General features: G+C 47.4%; 1 protein-coding gene across 1 annotated transcript; it reads right to left on the minus strand.

Moving 5' to 3' along the window:
- Positions 1-13516: 13516 nt before the first annotated feature.
- LOC119087762 lies at positions 13517-15567 on the minus strand. Its single transcript, XM_037204381.1, has 5 exons — positions 15319-15567; positions 14554-14940; positions 14320-14433; positions 14037-14080; positions 13517-13937 (listed from the first exon to the last, which is right to left on the minus strand). Exons 1-5 carry the CDS (start codon positions 15565-15567, stop codon positions 13841-13843), a joined length of 891 nt encoding a protein of 296 aa, XP_037060276.1. The 3' UTR covers positions 13517-13840.
- Positions 15568-19331: the final 3764 nt, after the last annotated feature.

Below are 19331 nucleotides of genomic sequence, written 5' to 3' on the forward strand. Positions count from 1 at the left end.
ACCTGGTGTCCGAGGTGTGAATCCAGAAAGAGAGAGAGAGAGAGAGAGAGAGAGTAGCCACAAGTTCTGGCTAAAAGCTTAAATCCAGCCACGTTTTTCCCTGCTTGAGCCGAGTCAAGCCTGGGCTTCGGATTCCTTAAGCCCTGACCACGTGGGTTGGCTTTACAGGCTGGGGCCCTGTTCGGCAGGGCAGGCCTGAGTTGTTTGTAGCACCGGCTTTAAGCAAGCAGCTCCAGCTGCGGGTCAGTCTGGCCTGAGACCAAGCCGACCTGGGCCTGAGCTAGGGAATCGGCTGCCCAGGCCGGAAACGGACCTGCTGCCAAACCAAGCCAAGGGGTTTTTAATGGATTCTTGTCACGTTGGGCGCCAGATGTAGATGTAACCAAATGTCTTATTAAATAAGAAACACAGAACCAATGCAAAGAAGAAAGCCAAGAGGTCAGAGCCAAGAGCTAAAACCTTACCCTTCCTACTGCAGTGGTCCTACCTCTCCGAAAGAGAGCTACTTTCTGTGTTAAAGTCTTTATATAGACTTTCTGTTCTGCCTTCTCATTGGTTGTAAACCTAGCCACATGCCTGCCTCGTCACTGCCTGTCTGTACAGACCTCCAGGTCTTCTATGGTTGGTATTGAGATTAAAGGTGTGTGTATCCAAGCTGGCTGTATCCCTGAACACACAGAGATCTACCTAGCTCTGCCTACCAAGTGCTGGGATTAAAGGCATGCACCACCACCGCCCAGCTTTCCTATGGCTTGCTAATAGCTCTGACCCCCGGGCAACTCTATTTATTAACATACAAATCACATTTTAGTACAAATAAAATATCACCATACCGGACTGGCCTCAACTTGCATCAATCCTCCTCCTCCTGAGTGCTGGGTTCATAGGTGTGAGCTGCTGTCCCAGCTTCATCTGCATTAGCCTGCTTATGTGGCCCTAGGTCTAAAAGGAGGCCATGCCCACGTTCTCCCCCTCATCCTCACCTTCAAAGAGAAGTGCTGAGATGTGTCTTGTCCATGCTTTCCATGTGGCTATGGGTCACCTGTAGAAACTGGCCCTGACCACCGTGACATTTTACCTTGCCATGGCAGCCGTCACAGCAGCTTGCTGCATAAGCAATGTGTGCTCAACAGGCTCCCAGCTGGGAGATCTCACACATTCAACTTCCCCATCCCTGCAATGGGATGATAACTGTGCCGATCTTGTGAGGTTCTGTGGGCAGATGAAATCGGGTGTCAGGTACTGTGGTACAGCGGGTGTGAGCTGTGTACACTGTTCTAAGCACTGACTTCAGAGCCAGAACCATGACAGGAAGATGCAGTATCAGACTTTCCCTCCAATTCTTGTTTCTGTGGTGTAAATGATCTGCCTGGTAGATATTTGACAAGTAAAACCTCAGGCAGGCAAGCCGATGACGTAAGTCATGCTGATAGTGTGTGGCAACGCTGGCCCCTTCTGCAATCCTTGCGATGACCCATAATCTCCGTCTTATCAGATAAAGGAGAGGCCCCAGTGGAGGGGCAGTGAGCGAAGTATCTGACCAGGGATAGACTAAGCAAATATCACAGCCAAGAGGTGGCTTAGTGCAGTATCTCCTGGGTGAGGCTCCTGAACAGAACAAAGGTAGCAAGACACTGCTGTGGAAGTGGAACAGGCGATGGACTTTGACCAGCAGTGCTCTGCAGAATCACCTCCAGTCACAGATGCACTCCCACATTGCAGGAGACTGGGTCCCTTTGTACTATCGACATTATCTGAGAATAACGTAAGGAGGTTAGTTGCTGGGTGCAGTAACATGCGCCTGTAATCCTGGTGCTGCAATAAAAGCTGAACCAAAAGGATCGTGAGTTCAAGGCCAGTCAGTGCCCTTGTCTCAGAAAGTCTGTTAAAGGCCTAGAGAGCTGGCTCAGCAGTTAGGAGTGCGGCCGCTCTTCCAGAGGACCCGGGTTCAGTTCTCAGCACCCATGTTGGGTTGTTTGCAACCATCTGTAACTCCAGCTCCAGGAGATTTAATGGCCTCTGCTGGCCTCCATGGGCCTCTACACACATGTACATATACATAAAAACACACAAACATATACATAAATTAAAAAGACAATCTTAAAAAAGACCTTGTCTCAAAACAACAGAACCCAAAAGAACAGACTTGAGTGCTAACCTTTGGATTCTGACTCAGGTCTGAAATTCCTCCTAGAAACCTACATTTCAGCAAATTTACCCAGTGAGTCTGATTCTGAAGATTTCAGAGACAGAGGTACTGGGTGTGGTAGTCCCTGTCTATCTCCTCAGCACTCAGGAGATGGAGTCAGGGATCAAAAGACTAAAGTCATCTTCAGGTGTGCAGAGTTGGAGGCCCGCGTGGACTACATGAGATCCTGTTCCATAAAGGATGGATAAATATAGCCCTACAGGGCCATTAGGGACTGCCTCCTGGTGTACAGGGGAACGTAAAACCATAGACCGAGTAGCTTAAGGCAAGTAGAACTCTCCAGCTGGGGGATAGAGCGATCACTCAGCAGTTAAGAGCTCTTGCTGCTCCCCCAGAGGATCAGAGTTCGGTTCCCAGCCGCCTGTAACTCCAGTTCCAGGGGATCAGATGCCGTCTTCTAGCCTCCTTACTACCCACACAGGTGGCATAAACACATATACACAGACACACCACACATATACTTAAGATTTTTATTTTTTTAATGGGGGGCTGGAGAGATGGCTCAGTAGTTAGGAGCACTGGCTGCTCTCGCAGAGGTCTTGGGTTTGGTTCCCAGCGCCCACATGATGGTTCACAAACATAACTCCAGTTTCAGATGATCCAGTGTCCTGTTTTAATCTCTTTGGGCACCAGGGACATAAGTGGTGTACATACATACACACATACATTCAGGAAAAACAATTATACACGTAAAATAAATCTTTCAAAAAATTATAAGTCCAGCATGATGACATATGCTTTTAACCCCAACACTCAGGAGGCAGAGAAAGGAGGATCTCTGAGTTTGAGGCCAGTCTGGTCTACCTAATGAGTTCCAGACCAAAGCTACATAGAAATCTTGTGCCTGGTGTGGTAACTCACACCTTTAATCCCAGCACTTGGGAGGCAGACCCAGAAAAGCAAAACAAATAAATAAATAAATAAATAATTTTAAATAACAAATAAATGAATAATAAACATAAACAAACAAATAGGTAATGGGGTGGCTAAGGGGCCAACCTGGGATGGAAGCAGGGCACAGGGTGTCGGTGGGTCCAGTGGCTGGTGACCTGGGGTCCAGCATCTGACCGTTCCCCTCCACAGCATTCACGGAGCAGCTTGCCTTTATTTGTCCAAATAATAAAATCTACTAATTGGGCATGGTGGTGCATCCTCTAATCCTGGTTGCTGTGGAGACAGAGGCCAGAGGATGACAGATTCAAGGCTAGCCTGGGCAACTTAGTGAGATTCACTCTCAAACGTGAAGGCCAGGTGTGGTAGCACACATCTGCAATCCGGGAACTTGGGAGGTGGAGACAGGAGGATCAGGAGTTCACGTCCTTTGCATCTACATGCATACTTGGTGCATCTCAGGTCCCAGTGAAAAACCTGCCTCAAATTAAAAAACAAGAAAATCAAGGCAGGGCTGGTGGAATGGCTCTGTAAGCAAAGTGACTATGATCCCAGGAACCACGTGGCTGGCAGGAGGAGAGAATGGCCATGGCAAGCTGTTCTCTGACCTCCACACACTCACCTTGGCATGCAGGTACACCCACCCCAACAGATAAAATGTATTGTGTTTGGTGTGCCTATGTTGTGTGGATGAACAACCCTTACACAGGTAAGCACATGCTCTACCACTGAGCTACCAGTGAGTCCCATAACAATTTGTGTTGTGTTGTTTTCAGGCAGGGTTTCTCTCCGTTTCCCTGGCTGTCCAGGAAGTTGCTATGTAGACCTGACTGACCTTGAACTCACAGAGATCTGCTTGCCTTTGCCTCTGGAGATTAAAGTCTTGTACCAGCATGCCCAGCTCCAGTAGCCAGTTTTTTTGTTTTGGTTTGGTTTTGCATAATTTCATATAATTGCAACTTGTTTCTTGGATTTAGCAATGATTTGTGGCTATTTCCCATTTTCCCACCAGGCCTAGGCATTCATTTATGCAGAGTCCTTTAGGGTGATTAGAAAATTGGGCCATTTTGAGAAGCTATCTACATAGCTCTGACCTCTTCCTTCCTTGGGCAACTTCCTATTGAGCAACTGTTGCCCAGGATGAGTAGCTTTCTCAAAGGCCTGGGCTCCAGTCAGTTCATGAACAGCACTGGACAAACGTTGATAGTCAGTTCTTCTTACTGTTGTGGGCTCTGGGACTATGTAAGCACACAAGCCCGCCGAAACCCAGTGCAGGAGAGAGAAGGTAGCTGTGTCCAATAGTCATAAAAACTGATTCTTTGAGTCTTAAAGGCCTGAAGACAGTGAAGAGAGCCAAGAGATAGAGGTGATTCACCTGGGAAAGACTGAGCTAGTGCTGAGTGGCTTCATGGCTGGGACGTGAGGATCACTTGAGGCCTTTCAAACCTGATGGGCAGGTAGTAGCTGTTCTCATAGAGGGTGCCCTGGAACCCCAGCTCTTGGCTTGACTCAGAAGCCCTGATGACCTGCTGTGGCTCCTGTGCATTTGATTTAAGGTGAGCCCAGACTCAGCGCCAGCCTGACCATGGCTGTTTTGAGGTTCTGACGCATTGGACTTTGCTGATCTTGTTATCAGCAGGCTGGGGTGGCTTGGAGAGCACGTGAGTGAGGACACTGTTATTAATAATGCTGTCATTAACTTTGGATGAGTGCTAATTGGCGTTTGTGTATCATGTCGGGTTATTCACTCCATTGTCCAGAGCAGGTTGGATGATTAACCTCAGTTTAACCTGTATATCTTCTACATATGAGCCCCATAAGAGAGCAGATCTTCGGCTCAGAGCCCAGTGGATCCTGGCCAGATCGATGAGTAATGGGTGTGGCGCCTCAGCCAGTGTGCTAGAGAGACCAGGGAAGCTACACTCAGTGTTATCCACCTACACTGTGATTCTGTGGGCAAGGGCACACAGAACTCACCAACACAGCTGGTCGGTCTAGCTGCCTTCAGAGAGTGCTTGTGAGCACTGGAATTACAGGCAGGTTACCACATCCAAGGTGTTGTGGGGATCCAAACGCTAGCCCTCACGTTGGCTGTTTTGGTAACAAGCTCTTCAATTGGGGTGCCACAGTCCCTAGAGACTTTTTTCTTTTTCTTTCTTCTCTCTCTTTCTCTCCCTTCTTCCTGACTTCTTTCCTTCCTTCCTTTTCTTTTTCTTTTTCCTTTTCTTTTTCTTTTCTTTTCTTTTCTTTTTTCTTTTTTTTTTTTGAGACAGGGTTTCTCTGTGTAGCCCCAACTGTTCTGGAACTCACTGTGTAGACCAGGCTGACTTCTAACTCAGAGATGCCTCTGCCTCCCAAATGCTGGGACCAAAGGGGTGTACCCCCATGCATGGCCTTAGACTTTATTTTAGACAGGGCCTCAGTATACAGCTGTGGCTGTCCTGGAATTTTCCATACAGACTATGCTGGCCTCGAACTCACAGAGATCCACCTGCCTCTGCCCCCAGAGTGCTGAGATTACAGGTGTGCACCACCACTGCCTTAAGTTGGGTTTCTTACCTTGAGTGGTTCACAACCACTTGTAACTTCTGCTCCAGGGAATCTGGTGCCTTCTTTTGGCCTCTGAGGGCATCTGTGCATATGTGAACGCACTCACTCCTACATAGATACACTATTTTTTTTTTTTTAGATCTTGAACAAATTCTTAAAACAACAACAAAACCCACCAGCAAACACATTAACAAACTCCTCCACTTCCAAGTTTGCCAGTCGCCTGCCTGGGTGATGTGTGTGTGGAGGAGGGGTGTGGCCCTGGGTTTGGGACCTTTCTACCTCCAGTGTGACCACCTTCCCAACAAGGACTTCAGTCCCAGCTAAGGACTGCTTCAATGGGTGGTCTTCTTTTACTTTGGTTGGTTGATTTTGTTTGTTGTTTTTTGAGACAGGGTCTCAAGTAGCCCAGGCTGGCCTTCAACTCCTGATCCTCCTGCCTCAGCCTCCAAAGTGCCGGGATTGCAGATGTGCACCACCAGCCTGGTTCAGTGTCCATTTCCATCACCTGGAAGTTAACGGTGCAAGCCCAGGTCCCCTTCCCCTGAAAGCTGCTCTTCTGTGGACCAGAACTTGGTGAGGGCGGGAGAGATGGCTCAGGGGTTAAAAGCACTTATGCTCTGTGGAAGGCCCGTTTGGTTCCCAGCACACACATAAGACAGCCTACAGCTACCTATCCTCCGGCTCTAGAAGGAACTGAGTCCTCTGGTCTCCACCGGCACCAGGACCCAAGTGCACATGACGTGCACACAAAACACACACACACACACACACACACACACACACACACACACACACACACACAATTTTAAAAATAAAGTTTAAAAAAGCTTGATGAATGAACGAACAAATGATTGAACAAACAAATAAGGCTGAATGACCACTGGACATCTGTAGCTCATTGTCTCAGCAGGCTCCCATCTCACTTCTCCCTAGCTCTGGGCTGTTGGCTCATTAAGATCCCACGGTCATTGCCCCAGGGCCTGGAATGTGCTTGGAACAGACAGGGCCCCCGGCTTAACCCTGAGCTGACATTTTCTGGTTAAGGCCAGCCTGAAGTGGCCGCCATCGGCATCTTTTCTAGATGGTGAGATGAAGTCATCATTGCTGTCCACGCTAAGCCGCGTCTTCAGCCACAGGCGAACAAGCTAAAAGTGGTGTTAGTCTTTCTCATTGTGACAAAATGCCTGAGAAAAGTCACTTAAGAGGTGGCACAGTGGTGCATACCTTCAACCCCGGCACTCCAGAGCAGAGGCAGACTGGGCTCTGTGAGTTTGAGGCCACACACAGTGAGGCCTTGTCTCAAACAAATAACTTAAGCAAAGGTTTATTTTTGTTCACAGTTTGAGGGTGTATGTAGGCCGGCATTGTAAGGATTCTGTCCTTAATTACGTCACCAGCCTGCAAAGGCATCCCAGCCTAAAAAGTGGGCGGGCCCTCTGTGCGCCTCCCTTCCCTTTCCGCTCCTTCCTTCCATCTGTCCTCTCCCTCCCTCCCCCAATAAAGCTCTAAAAAGGTGACCATGGCTTGTGATTCTTCCGACCAGCACTGCCCTCCGTCGGGATGCGGCCAGCCACAAGCAGCACCACAGCGTAACCAGCAGTCATGGCATGGGAGGCAGGGTGGTAGGACTGTGAGGGACTGGTCACACTGCATCCTCAGTCAGCAAAGCGGGATGGACCCTTGTCTTCATCTTTCTCCTGTCTTGGACACCGCCCCCCCCCAAAAAAAAAGCAGATGGGATGGTACTGCTCACATTCATCTAGGTCTTCCTTCCCTCAGTTAAACCTTCCTGGAAGGGGCTGGAGAGATGGTTCAGTGGTTAAGATCATGGGCTCTTCTTCTGGAGGTCATGAGTTCCATTCCCAGCAACCACTTGGTGGCTCACAACCATCTATAGTAGGATCTGATGCCCTCTTCTGTCATGCAGGCAGACATGCAAATAGAGCACTCATATACATAAATAAGCTACATAAACTTATTCTATTTAAAATTTTTAAATTAATTTTACATACCAACCACAGCTCCCCTTCTCATTTCACTCCCACCCCTGCCTCCCTCTTTGGCCTACCCTTGCTACACAAACTTAAAAAAAAAAACTTTCTAGATACCCCTCAGCCACAGTCCTGTTTCCATGAGGATCCCAAATCTAACCAAGTTAAAAAGATTAACCATCACTTCAGGAATGGTGGCCTATACCAGTAATTCCAGCACTCAGGAGTATGAGGCAGGAGAATTGTAGGTTTGAGTCCAGTCTGGGCTACATGAGGAGACATTCTCAAAAAACAGAAAAGCAAACAAATCCATATCTACCATGTCAGTACCCCACTTCCCTTACAGCCTCTGGTCACCCCTGTTGACCCACCCTGATCATCCTGGTCAAAGATCAGGCCTTCTCCCAGAGATGGGCTGACAGGAGGGCAGACCTTAGTCACGCCTAAGGTCTGGTCTGACAGACGGCGCCTGAGGAGGCTGTGGGCCGGTGGAGGCTGACATAAGCATCTCAAATGGGCAGCCAGGGTGTGACTGGTCAGTCTGGTACTGATCTGGAACCTCCAGGCCCCCTTGGAGTCTGCAGTGTGGGCTGGCAGTCCTTTTTCCTACACGGTCCCACTTCTGACCCCATCCACATACTTTTTTAACTCCTGGTAAATAGGAAGTCAGAGGAGCCCAGAGATGACAAAACAGGCCTGGCTCTTCCCTGGCAAACCAGCTGGGCAGGTTTGCCCATGTCAGGGGAAGGGTGGTGATGGAGCAAGTCAACTCCAGGGTGAGGAAGGCAGCCAAGAAACCCCAGGGCCTGTGAGGTGTCATGGGAGCAGCAAGATCAAATCTGGGTGGTGGAGAGCTTTGTGTTGGGAGGTGGGCGGGTTTGTGAGAGGATTTGTCAGAACTTTATGATTGGTGACTGGAAGCTCTTTCATAAAGGTGCCAAGGACTATGCAGCAGAGGTGAAAGATTCTATTAACATCCAGGGAGACTGGGCCTGGTGGCACAGGCCTGTAATCCCGGCTACCTGGAAGGCTGAGACAGGAGGATCATAAATTCAAGAGCAGCTTGAATGACAGAGTGAGTTCAAGGCGCCACCCAGTCTCAAAATAAAAATGAAAAAAGTGACTACGGCTTTAGCTCAGTAGTAGAGCATTTGCCTGGCAAGCATAAGGCCTTGGAGCTCAGTACCTAGTACTACAAATGAATATCCACAGAAGCTGACCTGGTGGAATAGGCCTGTATGAGGCAGAGGCAGGAGGATCACACATTCAAGGCCAGCCTGGGTTACAGGGTGAGTTCAAGACCCACTTTGGCAACTTGGCAAGATGCTATCTCAAAGTGAAAACGAAAAAGAAACCTGGGATGGTACCTCAGCAATAAAATGTTTGCCTAGCACGTGGAAAGCCCTGAAACTGGGAACATGGCTCAGTAGGTAAAGTGTTTGCTATACAAGCTTGAGGGCCTGAGTTCAGATTCCCTGCACTCATGTGAAAGCCAGGGTGGCAGTACGCACAAGTCCTATGAATGCCAACCTCTGGCCTCCACAAGTACCTACCTATCTACACACACACACACACACACACACACACAGGGCGTACATTCATACCACACACACACACACACACACACAACTACAAAATGAATCTTCAAAAAAATTGTGGTGTGTGTGTAGGCTTGTCTGTATGAGAGCATGTATAGACACTAGAGGTTTACACCCTAGAGGTGGAGTTATCAGCAGTTGTGAGCCGCCATGTGTGTGCTGGGAACCAAACTCAGTCCTCTGTAAGGGCAGCCATAGTGTACTGCCAGTGGTCATGTCAGAAGAGCAGCAGGTGGCGATGGAGCCTCAGGAGATCAGCCCACCAGGAGGCAAAGTTCAGGTGGGTGAATCTCTTGGGTAGGCAAGGCCCCGAGGGCTTTGGCTCCAGAATGTCTCTTGCTACTGCTCTGCCTTTACATGTTTGCTGCTGCCATTTTTCTCTGGTGTGGATGCATGTGGAGGGATCCCCACTGCCTTTAATGTAGTGTGATTATCTCATGGAAGTATCCCATTTTACTGGACATTTTTATGATTATGAAGATGATTTCCTCTTAAACTGTACGGTTTAATCAAAGCAATAATTTTATACAATAGTGTTAGTTTAAATAGAACTTTAATGATTAAGGGTTTTTAACAAATGTAGTAAGGGACTGTGATAGAAGTTAGTTTAGTGGGAAAATTAATACAGATAAAGGCAGGATATAGTGTTGCCTCTGCCTTTGATAAAGCAGGGGCTGCAGAGGACAGAAAATAAGGACAAGGAAGTGTCACACAACTAGGGCCTGAGTTTCTCTTCAGGAGCCTATAGACTGTGGTTCAGGTTAATGATTAAGGAAAACAACTGAGTCCCAGAAGCTAGGCTGGCTCAAGTTCTTTCAATCTTAATGTTGGGAGGTGTGTTCATGGGTTTCAGTGTGCATCATAGCTGAAACAAAGCTTTAAACAATGACTTAAGGTTAGGTTAAGATGTTTTTGTTAATAGCTTTGAGGTAGAAAATCTTGGGAAACAATTTAAAGTTTAAAAGGCACACTTTTAATAGTTGAGTGAGGAACTCTTGAGGTCAGGGATCAAAAACAGTGGCACCCTGGCTATTGCTGGCTGAGGTATCTATCTCTCTTGCTAGGATGAGTTGGTGATCAAAGGTGATGATTAGTTCCTTGAACCTATTTCTGCCCTCAGCCTCCTGATATAAGAAACTGTGGGTGAGTGGGCGTGCACCCTGTGGATTTAAAGTAGAGCTGACTGGTTGTTTACAAAAATTTCAATTTGTGATTCTTTTAAGATTTTTATAAGATTACCTTTTGAGATAAATAATAAAGTGGTTGATCCTTTCTTTGTAACTGCAAAATGCAGCCTGCCAGTAAAAGACCTGGCTGAGAAAAATACCTTGCTTGCTTACACTCTGTTAATCTATAACAAATTGCTTGGACATGAATGTATGTGGATTCTTGGGGATAATTTGTTTATTCATCTATAATATGTAAAGAGTTTAATCATGTAAGGGAAATGGGAAACATGTTTTTTTTTTTTACTTGTATTCATTGTAATCATTCACTTAAAAATAGAAGGTAACCGAATTATAATTTTTCTTTGCTTGAAAGATTTTGCTGGGGTATATAAGCTGTAAGGGAAAAAAATAAAGACGTGAGAAGGAAGACATCAGGAAGGAGTGAGGAGTTGTCAGGAAAGAAGGGAAACATCAGGGCAGAAGAACAGAACAGAGAAAGAACAGAGTAGAACAGGCAACAGAAAGAGTAATAAAAAGAAAAAGAAGCTTTATCCCTCGGAAGTCTGTGTGTTTTTCTCGCCGGACTCTGCATCTCTGACCTGCGGGGGAGGGGGGAGGCTGGACCCTCTGCAGCAGCCAGTGCTCTTAACTGCTGAGCCATGTCTCCAGCCCCAGACACAGCATCTAAGAAGCACGGCAGAGGTTTTCCACTAAAACCTGACACCTAAGGGACCAGAGAAGTTGTACATCCTCCCTCCCTCTGCACCTCCCTCCCTTAGAAGTGAACTAGGCATCTGGTCATGGTTCTAGGACTTGGGAGATGGAGAGAAAAGGATAAGGAGTTCAAGGACACCCTGGGCTACATAAAACCTATCTCAGCTAGACGGTGAATGGCTCACGCCTTTAATCCCAGCACTCAGGAGGCAGAGCCAGGAGGATCTCTGTGAGTTTGAGGCTAGCCTGGGCTACAGAGTGAGTTCCAGGAAAGGCTCCAAAGCTTCATGGAGAAACCCTGTCTCAAAAAAACCAAAAAAAAAAAAAACCCAAAACAAACAAACAAAACAACAACAACAACAACAACAACAACAACAACAAAAAAAAACCCAACCTATCTCAGGAAACCTCATTCCAAATAAAGGGTCTTGCTATGTAGCCCTGGCTCTCCTGCTATGTAGACCAGGCTCACTTAGAACTCACAGAGATCCACCTGCCTCTGCCTCCCAAATGCTGGGATTAAAAGTGTGCGCCACCGCCGCCAGCTGTTCTTTTTTAAGGCTGACCTCTGCTGGGGAGGCAGCTCTGGAGTCAGATAGCTACACATCTGTGTCGTGCGCCTCACGCTCTGCACCTCAGCTGGCTCAGTCTGGGAATGGGGTGCTCCACAGGATCTTACGCCACTGTCGGGCCAGTGAGGTGCCTCAGGTGAGATGCAGAGCCAGGTGAGCCACGGAGTTGTGTAAATGTTGGTTATTGCAGTTCTCACCCGTTGTCTGCTGAAACCTTCAGCTTGTAACTGATTTGGGTGAGTGGCTGTCACCCTTCACCTCTTCCTTCGCCTACCTGACGAAGACCTTTCCTCACCATGCCTCCAGTGATCAGGCTTGGAGGCTCCACTTCCCCCTCACTACGGGACACTGGGTGCCTGGCCCGCCCACTTCTGTCACTGGAGTGTGCCTCTCTGGTGAGAAGGGCTGCATAGGGTGAGATTTGATGGCCCCACCCCATGACACTCAGAAATGACACCTTCTGGTCATCTGGGATAAGTGGAGATTATGTTACACTTTTTTTTTTTTTTTTTTTTTTGAGCTCTATAGGTTCAGGATGAGACATATAAAAAATTTCATATTTAAAGGAAAATTTAATTAAAATATATATATATGGGTTTGTATACAAGAGTTCAGTGCTCACAGAGGCCAAAAGAGGGTGACAGACTCCTTGGAGCTGGAGTTACCACTGGATGGAGGCTACGGATATTGAGAGCTGAACCCTGCTTCTCTCAAAGAGCAGCAAGTGTTCTTAACCACTAAAGCCATCTCTCCAGCCCCTTAGGGGGATGCCGGGCTGCAGGTTCTGGACTGAACACCAGCCAACTATTACATTTTGAGATAAGTTCTCTACGCGCTGTCTAGGCTTGATCTCTGGGCTGAAGCAATCAATCTTCCTTAGCACTCAGCCGGGATAATTTATTTTTATTTTTGGACAGGACCTTGATATGTAAGGAGGGCAGGTCTCGTTCTTCCTGCCTCCGCTTCTGGAGTTAGAATTACAGGTGTGAGCCACCATACTTGGCTCTGAAATATTTTCAAGCAGGTTTTACACTAGAATTTATAAGGGAGCGGTGTCTGTGTGTACATGCCTTATCCATCAGCCTCTAGTTTCAAATCAGCTGGCTCCTTACTTCTTGTAACTGGTCTCTTCAGACTCCTGGAAGGGAAGCTGAGAGATCCAGCTTGTGGCCACTAGCCTGGCAGGCCAACATCTACCCAACCCAGGGGGCCCACAGAAGGGATGCTGTCCGGCTGTTGGGCACATCTCTGAGCGGACACTGCCCCCTTGAGGCTAGTGCCTGCCATGGCACAAGAGAAAGCTGTTCTCACAGAACTAGAGATGTTTTCCTTCAGCACACTTGATGTAAACCAGAACCTGGCTAGGATGTAACTGGGTGAGGCTCTTGTCTCATTCCAAGGGTCTGAATGGACCAGCCCGCCTGTCATTACTCCACTCACTTTTCGCTTAAATGAAATTCCTGCGTCTTGGTTCCAGGGGATCCTGTCTCTGGCGTCTGTACATACTGTCTCCAGCTGAGACTATCCACAGCCCTGCTGTCTGTCTGGCTTTCTACCGTACAGACAGCAGTATTTCTCCCCACTGGATGTCCCCTAAGTATCTCATACTCTTGAAATAAAATGACATCTCTTTTTCTGTTTTGGTGCTGGGAATTGACCCAGAGCCTTTTGCCTTAGACAACAAAATAGCCACTGAGCTACATTCTTAGCACCACCCCCATGCCATTGTTTTGAGACAGGGTCTCATGTATCCCATGGTTTAGGCCTTCATGTTGGAAGATGTGAGGCCCTCCCCGTTGATGTAGGAGGTAGACTAGAAGAGACAATATCTCACATGGAGATGCTCTGCCACCTTCAGTGTCTAATCCCTTCAGCCTCCTTCCTTCCCCCTCAACTGGCAGAATCTGCTTTCCTGCCTCCCTCAGACCTCTCCTCTCACACCATCTTGTGCTCTCCTCATGGTTCTTATCCCACCATGGCTCAGGCCCGCCCTCCACAGCTGCCATCCGCACTTTCTACACCGGGATAAAACCACGGCACCCGTCAGGGTCCAAATCTGTCTTCTCTGAGTCTGACAGGATCCTCTCATGAGTCAGTCTCCTGAGAACCCCTGCCTCAGCTTCTGCCATGCTTTCCTTTCCCTCTACCTTCTTTCTGGATCCCAGTCCTGCGGTACCTCAGACACAAGACCATTGAGCTGTTGAGAAAGTTGTCGCAGACTCTCAGTTGACGAGAAAGTCCTAAGGAAGGAGACATAGGGTCAGGGGTGCAGGTGGTTTGAAGGGAGCCCGGCTCGTGGGCAGAGGCCTGCCCTGACTCCCTCAGTAGGGAACGCTTACTTGGTCTCCTCCATGAGGTCAGAGCAATTGCCAGCGTCATGGCTCTGTAAGGGTAGAAACAAACCAGGTCACTATCCAGCTTCTGCTCGTCACCACACAGGGACAGGGTGGGCAAGCTCATCAACACCCATCTCCCCAAGCCTCCCCAGCTTGGCCTCCCCACGCCAGGCTCCAGGAGCAGCACCTGGACCGAGCTACCTGAAGAGAGAGGAGAGTTCAGAGACGGTAAAGTCCTCTGGCAAGCAGACAGGAGCGCAGCAGGCGAAAGGGAAAAAGCACAAACCTGAGGTGACGCCATGCTAGTGAGGTCAGCGTCGGGGGAAGGGACAACACCAAGAAACATGGTGTCATCAGCAGCAGCTGGCGGGGCAGGAGCGGCTCGGTCTGTGGGCGCCTGTCACAGAATGGGGGGGTGGTTAGAAGACCATGAGGCGCCTCGCTGCCATGGACGTGAGTTGAGGGACAAGCAGGGCAGCACAGCAGCAGTCACGGGACAGACGCACATGCTGGGAGCTACCGGGGTACAGACACGGCCTGCCCAGGCCCGGGCCACTGAGCACTTCGAAGGACTAACGCTCAAAGCAGGGGCTGCAGGGGCTCCCTCCTGAACACCCGAGGACCTTGTTCCTCTGGAGCTCCGACCTGTGGCAGCCACAGCAGGTCGAAGGAAGTGCCCAAGTCCAGGAGCCAGAGAGCGGCCTGCACTGACTGTGACCCTGACTGCGGCCCTGCTCCTGGATGGACTAGTCGTCAGGGCCAACATAACCACTCGGCCCTTCCTCTTGCCTTCCTGCCTTCCCTCCTCCCAGACCCACGCACTGGCTGTGTTTGTTGATTCAGAAACAACCTGATAAAGCAGAGAGCAATGGCTGCCCTCTGACTTGCAGCATCCTGGAGGTCGAATCTAATAGGTAAGAGAAGGGTCACAGCAGATGGCCAAGCATGGGATGTCAGTTTTGTCTAGGGGATGGAATTTAGGTTTGCATGTTGGCAGCAAGCACCTTTCTCACTGAGCCATCTTGCTGGCCCAGGAAGCCATGGTTAATATCAGAGATAATTTAAGAACACAAGAAAGTCTTCCACTGCAGAGAAGGGCCTGAGCTGAACGGTCTCGAGAGTACAGGAAGAGATCAGTACTTTCCCAGTGAGGAAAATGAGGCCTCAGACCCCCTCCATTGTCCCTTTAGGATAGCAAAAGGCATGCCCTCCCTTCCCTTCCCGACCTCCCCACCCCTCTGGCCCGACCTCATGTGCCACCTCTGAGCTGGTGAGTGCCCAGCACCTGAGTTGACCAGAACACCTGGCCGGGGTCAGCTTTGAGGACCGCGAAGGCATCCAGCTCCAGCTGATCGTCGCCATTGTTCTGTCTCTCTCTCTGATCCTCTCCCCATACCCAGCTCCAGCAGGATGTGGCCCTGGCTCGGGCCCTCTCCTGCAGAAGGGCAGAGACCCGGTTCCTTTGTCTGGTGGATGTCTCTCCGGGAATGAGAATCACAAAGGAAGGACTAACCTCGTGGTCAGGGGAGGCCATCTCTGTCCCACCGGGGGTCCCTGAGCCTATGAGCTCAGCTGTGAGCTCACAATGCTGCCGTGAGCTCACAGCTGCCCTGCTCCCCAACTCTCCATGTGGTTGAACATGTCCCACTTGTCATCTTAAAAAGCAGTCACAAATACCCACTTTTTCAGCCTCAAGTCCGCTGGGAGCCAGCTTTCCCCAGCTCAGCATGTGGGAAGGAAGCTGCCACATTAGGATCCTGGATGTGGCACAGCTTCCATATGTGTGCGGTTTTTTGTTGTTGTTGTTGTTGTTGTTTTTTGAGGTGTGTGTGTGTGTGTGTGTGTGCCTGCCCACCATATCCATTATGGGTTGTCAGGATTTTTTACTTTTAAATTCATTTTTAAATTCATTATATATCCCAACACACACCTGTCAGTCATCCCAGTACACAGCTGTCACCCCAGAACACACCTGTCAGTCATCCCAACACACACCTGTCATTGCAGAACTCTGGAGGTGGAAGCACAAGAATCAGAAGTTCAAGGCCATTCATGGCTCACAACTGTCTGTAACTTAATTTCAGGGTTCAGATGCCTTCTACTGACCTCTGAGGGCACCTGCTCTCACAAGGGCAAGCACATATTCACATGCACATAAATGGAAAAAAAATCTTTAAAAACCACAACTAGTTGTTATTAAAAAGAGCAAGGTCTTGCCTGCGTTGTTCTGTAGTCCTGACAGGATTTAGTTCATCGCTTCCAAGATGCTACTCCATTGACTGCTGGGGAGCACGGTGCTGGAATCCTCTCCCCCAACTCCTCTCTGCTCCTGTATGGCGTGCTCCCGTCTTCTGGTATACATACTTACTGCTCTCTGTGTGGCCTGGGTCTGTTGATCATTCTGCCTACCGAGCAGCATTGTCCTTGGACTTTTTACTATGGCTTCCTCCTTCCTGGGTGATGGTTCCTCAGAGGCAAAGAGGAGTGTGTATATGTGTTCACATGTACGTGTGTGTCCAGGTGTCTGTTGAGGCCAGAAGAGGGCAACAGATCCCTTGGAGTTGGAGATATGGGAAGCTTGTAAACTGCCTGATATGAGTGCTGGGAACTGAACTCCAGTCCTATGTGAGTAAACTCTCTTAACCACTGTAGGCAGAATTACCATTGGGACCACTGGCTTCCCAATAATGACATGGAGACTTTTTAATTATGAAATCTGAGCTGATAGCTTAGGCTTGTTTCTAACTAGCTCTTATAACTTAAATTAACCCATTTCTATCAATTTACTTTCTGCCTCATGGTTTATTACCTCATCTCCATATTACCCATCCTGCATGCCCTGCATCTTCTGGTGTCTCCGCCTTCTCCTTCCCAGCATTCTCTCTGCCCAGAAATTCTGTCTAGCTATTGGTCATTCAGCTTTTTATTAAACCAATCAGAGTGACACATCTTCACAGTGTACAAAAAGATTATTTCACATTTCCCCCTTTTTGTCTAAATAAAAAGGGAAGGTTTTAACTCTGACACAGAAAAACTATATACAATAAGAATGATTATCAGGTAAGAATTACATTTCCGGGGGCTGGAGAGATGGCTCAGAGGTTAAGAGCACTGACTGCTCTTCCAGAGGTCCTGAGTTCAATTCCCAGCAACCACATGGTGACTCACAACCATCTGTAATGAGATATGGTGCCCTCTTCTGGCCTGCAGTCATACATGCAGACAGAAAACTGTATACATAATAAATAAATAAATCTTAAAAGAAAAAAAAGAATTACATTTACAACGTCTATTTACATTTGGCTATCCTATCTTGGTGAGTCCAAAGTTTTGTACCTAATTCATTTTCTATCATAACTTGTATTACCAACCCAAAACTATTTTTAAGACCTTAAAACATTTTCTTAGATAAACAATTTAAGCTTTTATATATTTCAACCTTCTACAATTTACACCTCTTTTGTGAGTTTCTTTTCAGAATTTGGTAATAAGGAAAACTGTAACTATAACAATCTAGTATTCAACTCCTTCAGAGACCCAAGAAAGATATTACATTACTTGAGTAGACAGGAAGTGCAGAGCAAACAACTTCCAAAACTATAGAAACAGCTGGCTGCCTACACAGTCACCCAAGGTTCCTCTGTAACATTGGGGTATCCATCTTTGGCCTACAGGCCTAGAATATCTGACAAACTTTTTTTTTGTTTTTTTTTGAGACAGGGTTTCTCTGTGTAGTTTTGGTGCCTGTCTGGAATCTCGCTCTGTAGACCAGGCTGTCCTCGAACTCACAGAGATCCACCTGGCTCTGCCTCCTGAGTGCTGGGATTAAAGGCATGTGCCACCACTGCCCTGCTCTGATAGACTTTTTTTTGAAGCAGGAATTTTGGAGGTCTGTCCTGCCTTGTCTTGGCAAAGTTTGGCAGTTGCCTTCTTTAGTTGACCTGCTGTCCAATTTGGACAACCTACTGTTAGCAGTCAAGGTAAGGCCAAGTTTCTTGCCCAGTGGCTAACTTCTGCCACAAAGAAAGCAAACTCCATATGGACGTTCTTCAATGCCCATCCATCATCTTCTCTGAAGTAGATTGGTACTGCCAGGAGCAGATGTGTCTCATCATGAAAAGCCTTACATTATTAAAACATCTTAAATGCCAAATTCTGTAGATCTCTGTAGTGTTTGAAGACCATTTATCTATCTAGAATATATCTGTTTAACTTTAAAAACATACCTAATATGACTACAAGTTAGATTATTACAGATGACTAACTGCTAACCTGAATTTCCTAATCACATTACATTTTTAAATGAGCTGCATAAGCAAAATACCTCAAACAAGAGTAGAAACAGACATTTAGTATAACAAAATAACTTTAAATTTGTATTAATATACCAAAATCTATACCAATGTAAAATATTTGAGACTAGTAGTTGCTTATTTAGTTTAAAAGTAGATTCAATAATCTACCTCTTTATCCTATCATTTCCTTATCTCCCCTTTTTCTTTTCAGAACAAGACCCCTGAATCTAATCTCCTTTGTTCAGCTTTTCTTCTGACCATTGTTACAGGAATTCTGTCACTGATCCACTAGTCAATTGAAAGGAGAATTTGGTCCAAGAGGTGGGTCTTTCTTTCTTTCTTTCTTTCTTTCTTTCTTTCTTTCTTTCTTTCTTTCTTTCTTTCTTTCTTTTCTTTATTTCTTTCTTTCTTTTTCTTCCTTCCTTCCTTCCTTCCTTCCTTCTTTCTTTCTTTCTTTCTTTCTTTCTTTCTTTCTTTCTTTCTTTCTTTCTCTCTTTCTCTTTTTCTTTTCTTTTCCCTCTCTCTCTCTTTTGGTTTTCTTTTTTTTCATTTTTCTTTTTTTTTTCAAGACAGGGTTTCTCTGTGCAGTTTTGGTGCCTGTCCTGGATCTCACTCTGTAGACCAGGCTGGCCTCAAGCTCACAAAGATCCACCTGGCTCTGCCTCCCAAGTGCTGTGATTAAAAGCATGCGCCACCGCCACCGCCGCCACCACCACCACCACCTGGCAAGGTGGGCTTTTCATTGGGGATGGATGTGGTGGAAAGGAAAGGCAGAGCAGAGGTGTACACAGCCCTTTTTTTCCAAACGAAGAATGAGCAGTGGCTGTGGCGGATTGTGACTTGATTCAGATTCCCCATTTTGTCTTGTGATACTTGTGCACAGATTTTGCATGATTATAAATGGTAATCTTTTGACATCCTTTATCAGACCATTACCAATAATAACTTGTAACCAAACCCCCTAAATGATGACAAGTGTCCATAATCCACCATATAACAAAAA

The sequence above is a fragment of the Peromyscus leucopus genome, chromosome 4, assembly GCF_004664715.2.
Source record: "Peromyscus leucopus breed LL Stock chromosome 4, UCI_PerLeu_2.1, whole genome shotgun sequence".
NCBI lineage: Eukaryota > Metazoa > Chordata > Mammalia > Rodentia > Cricetidae > Peromyscus > Peromyscus leucopus.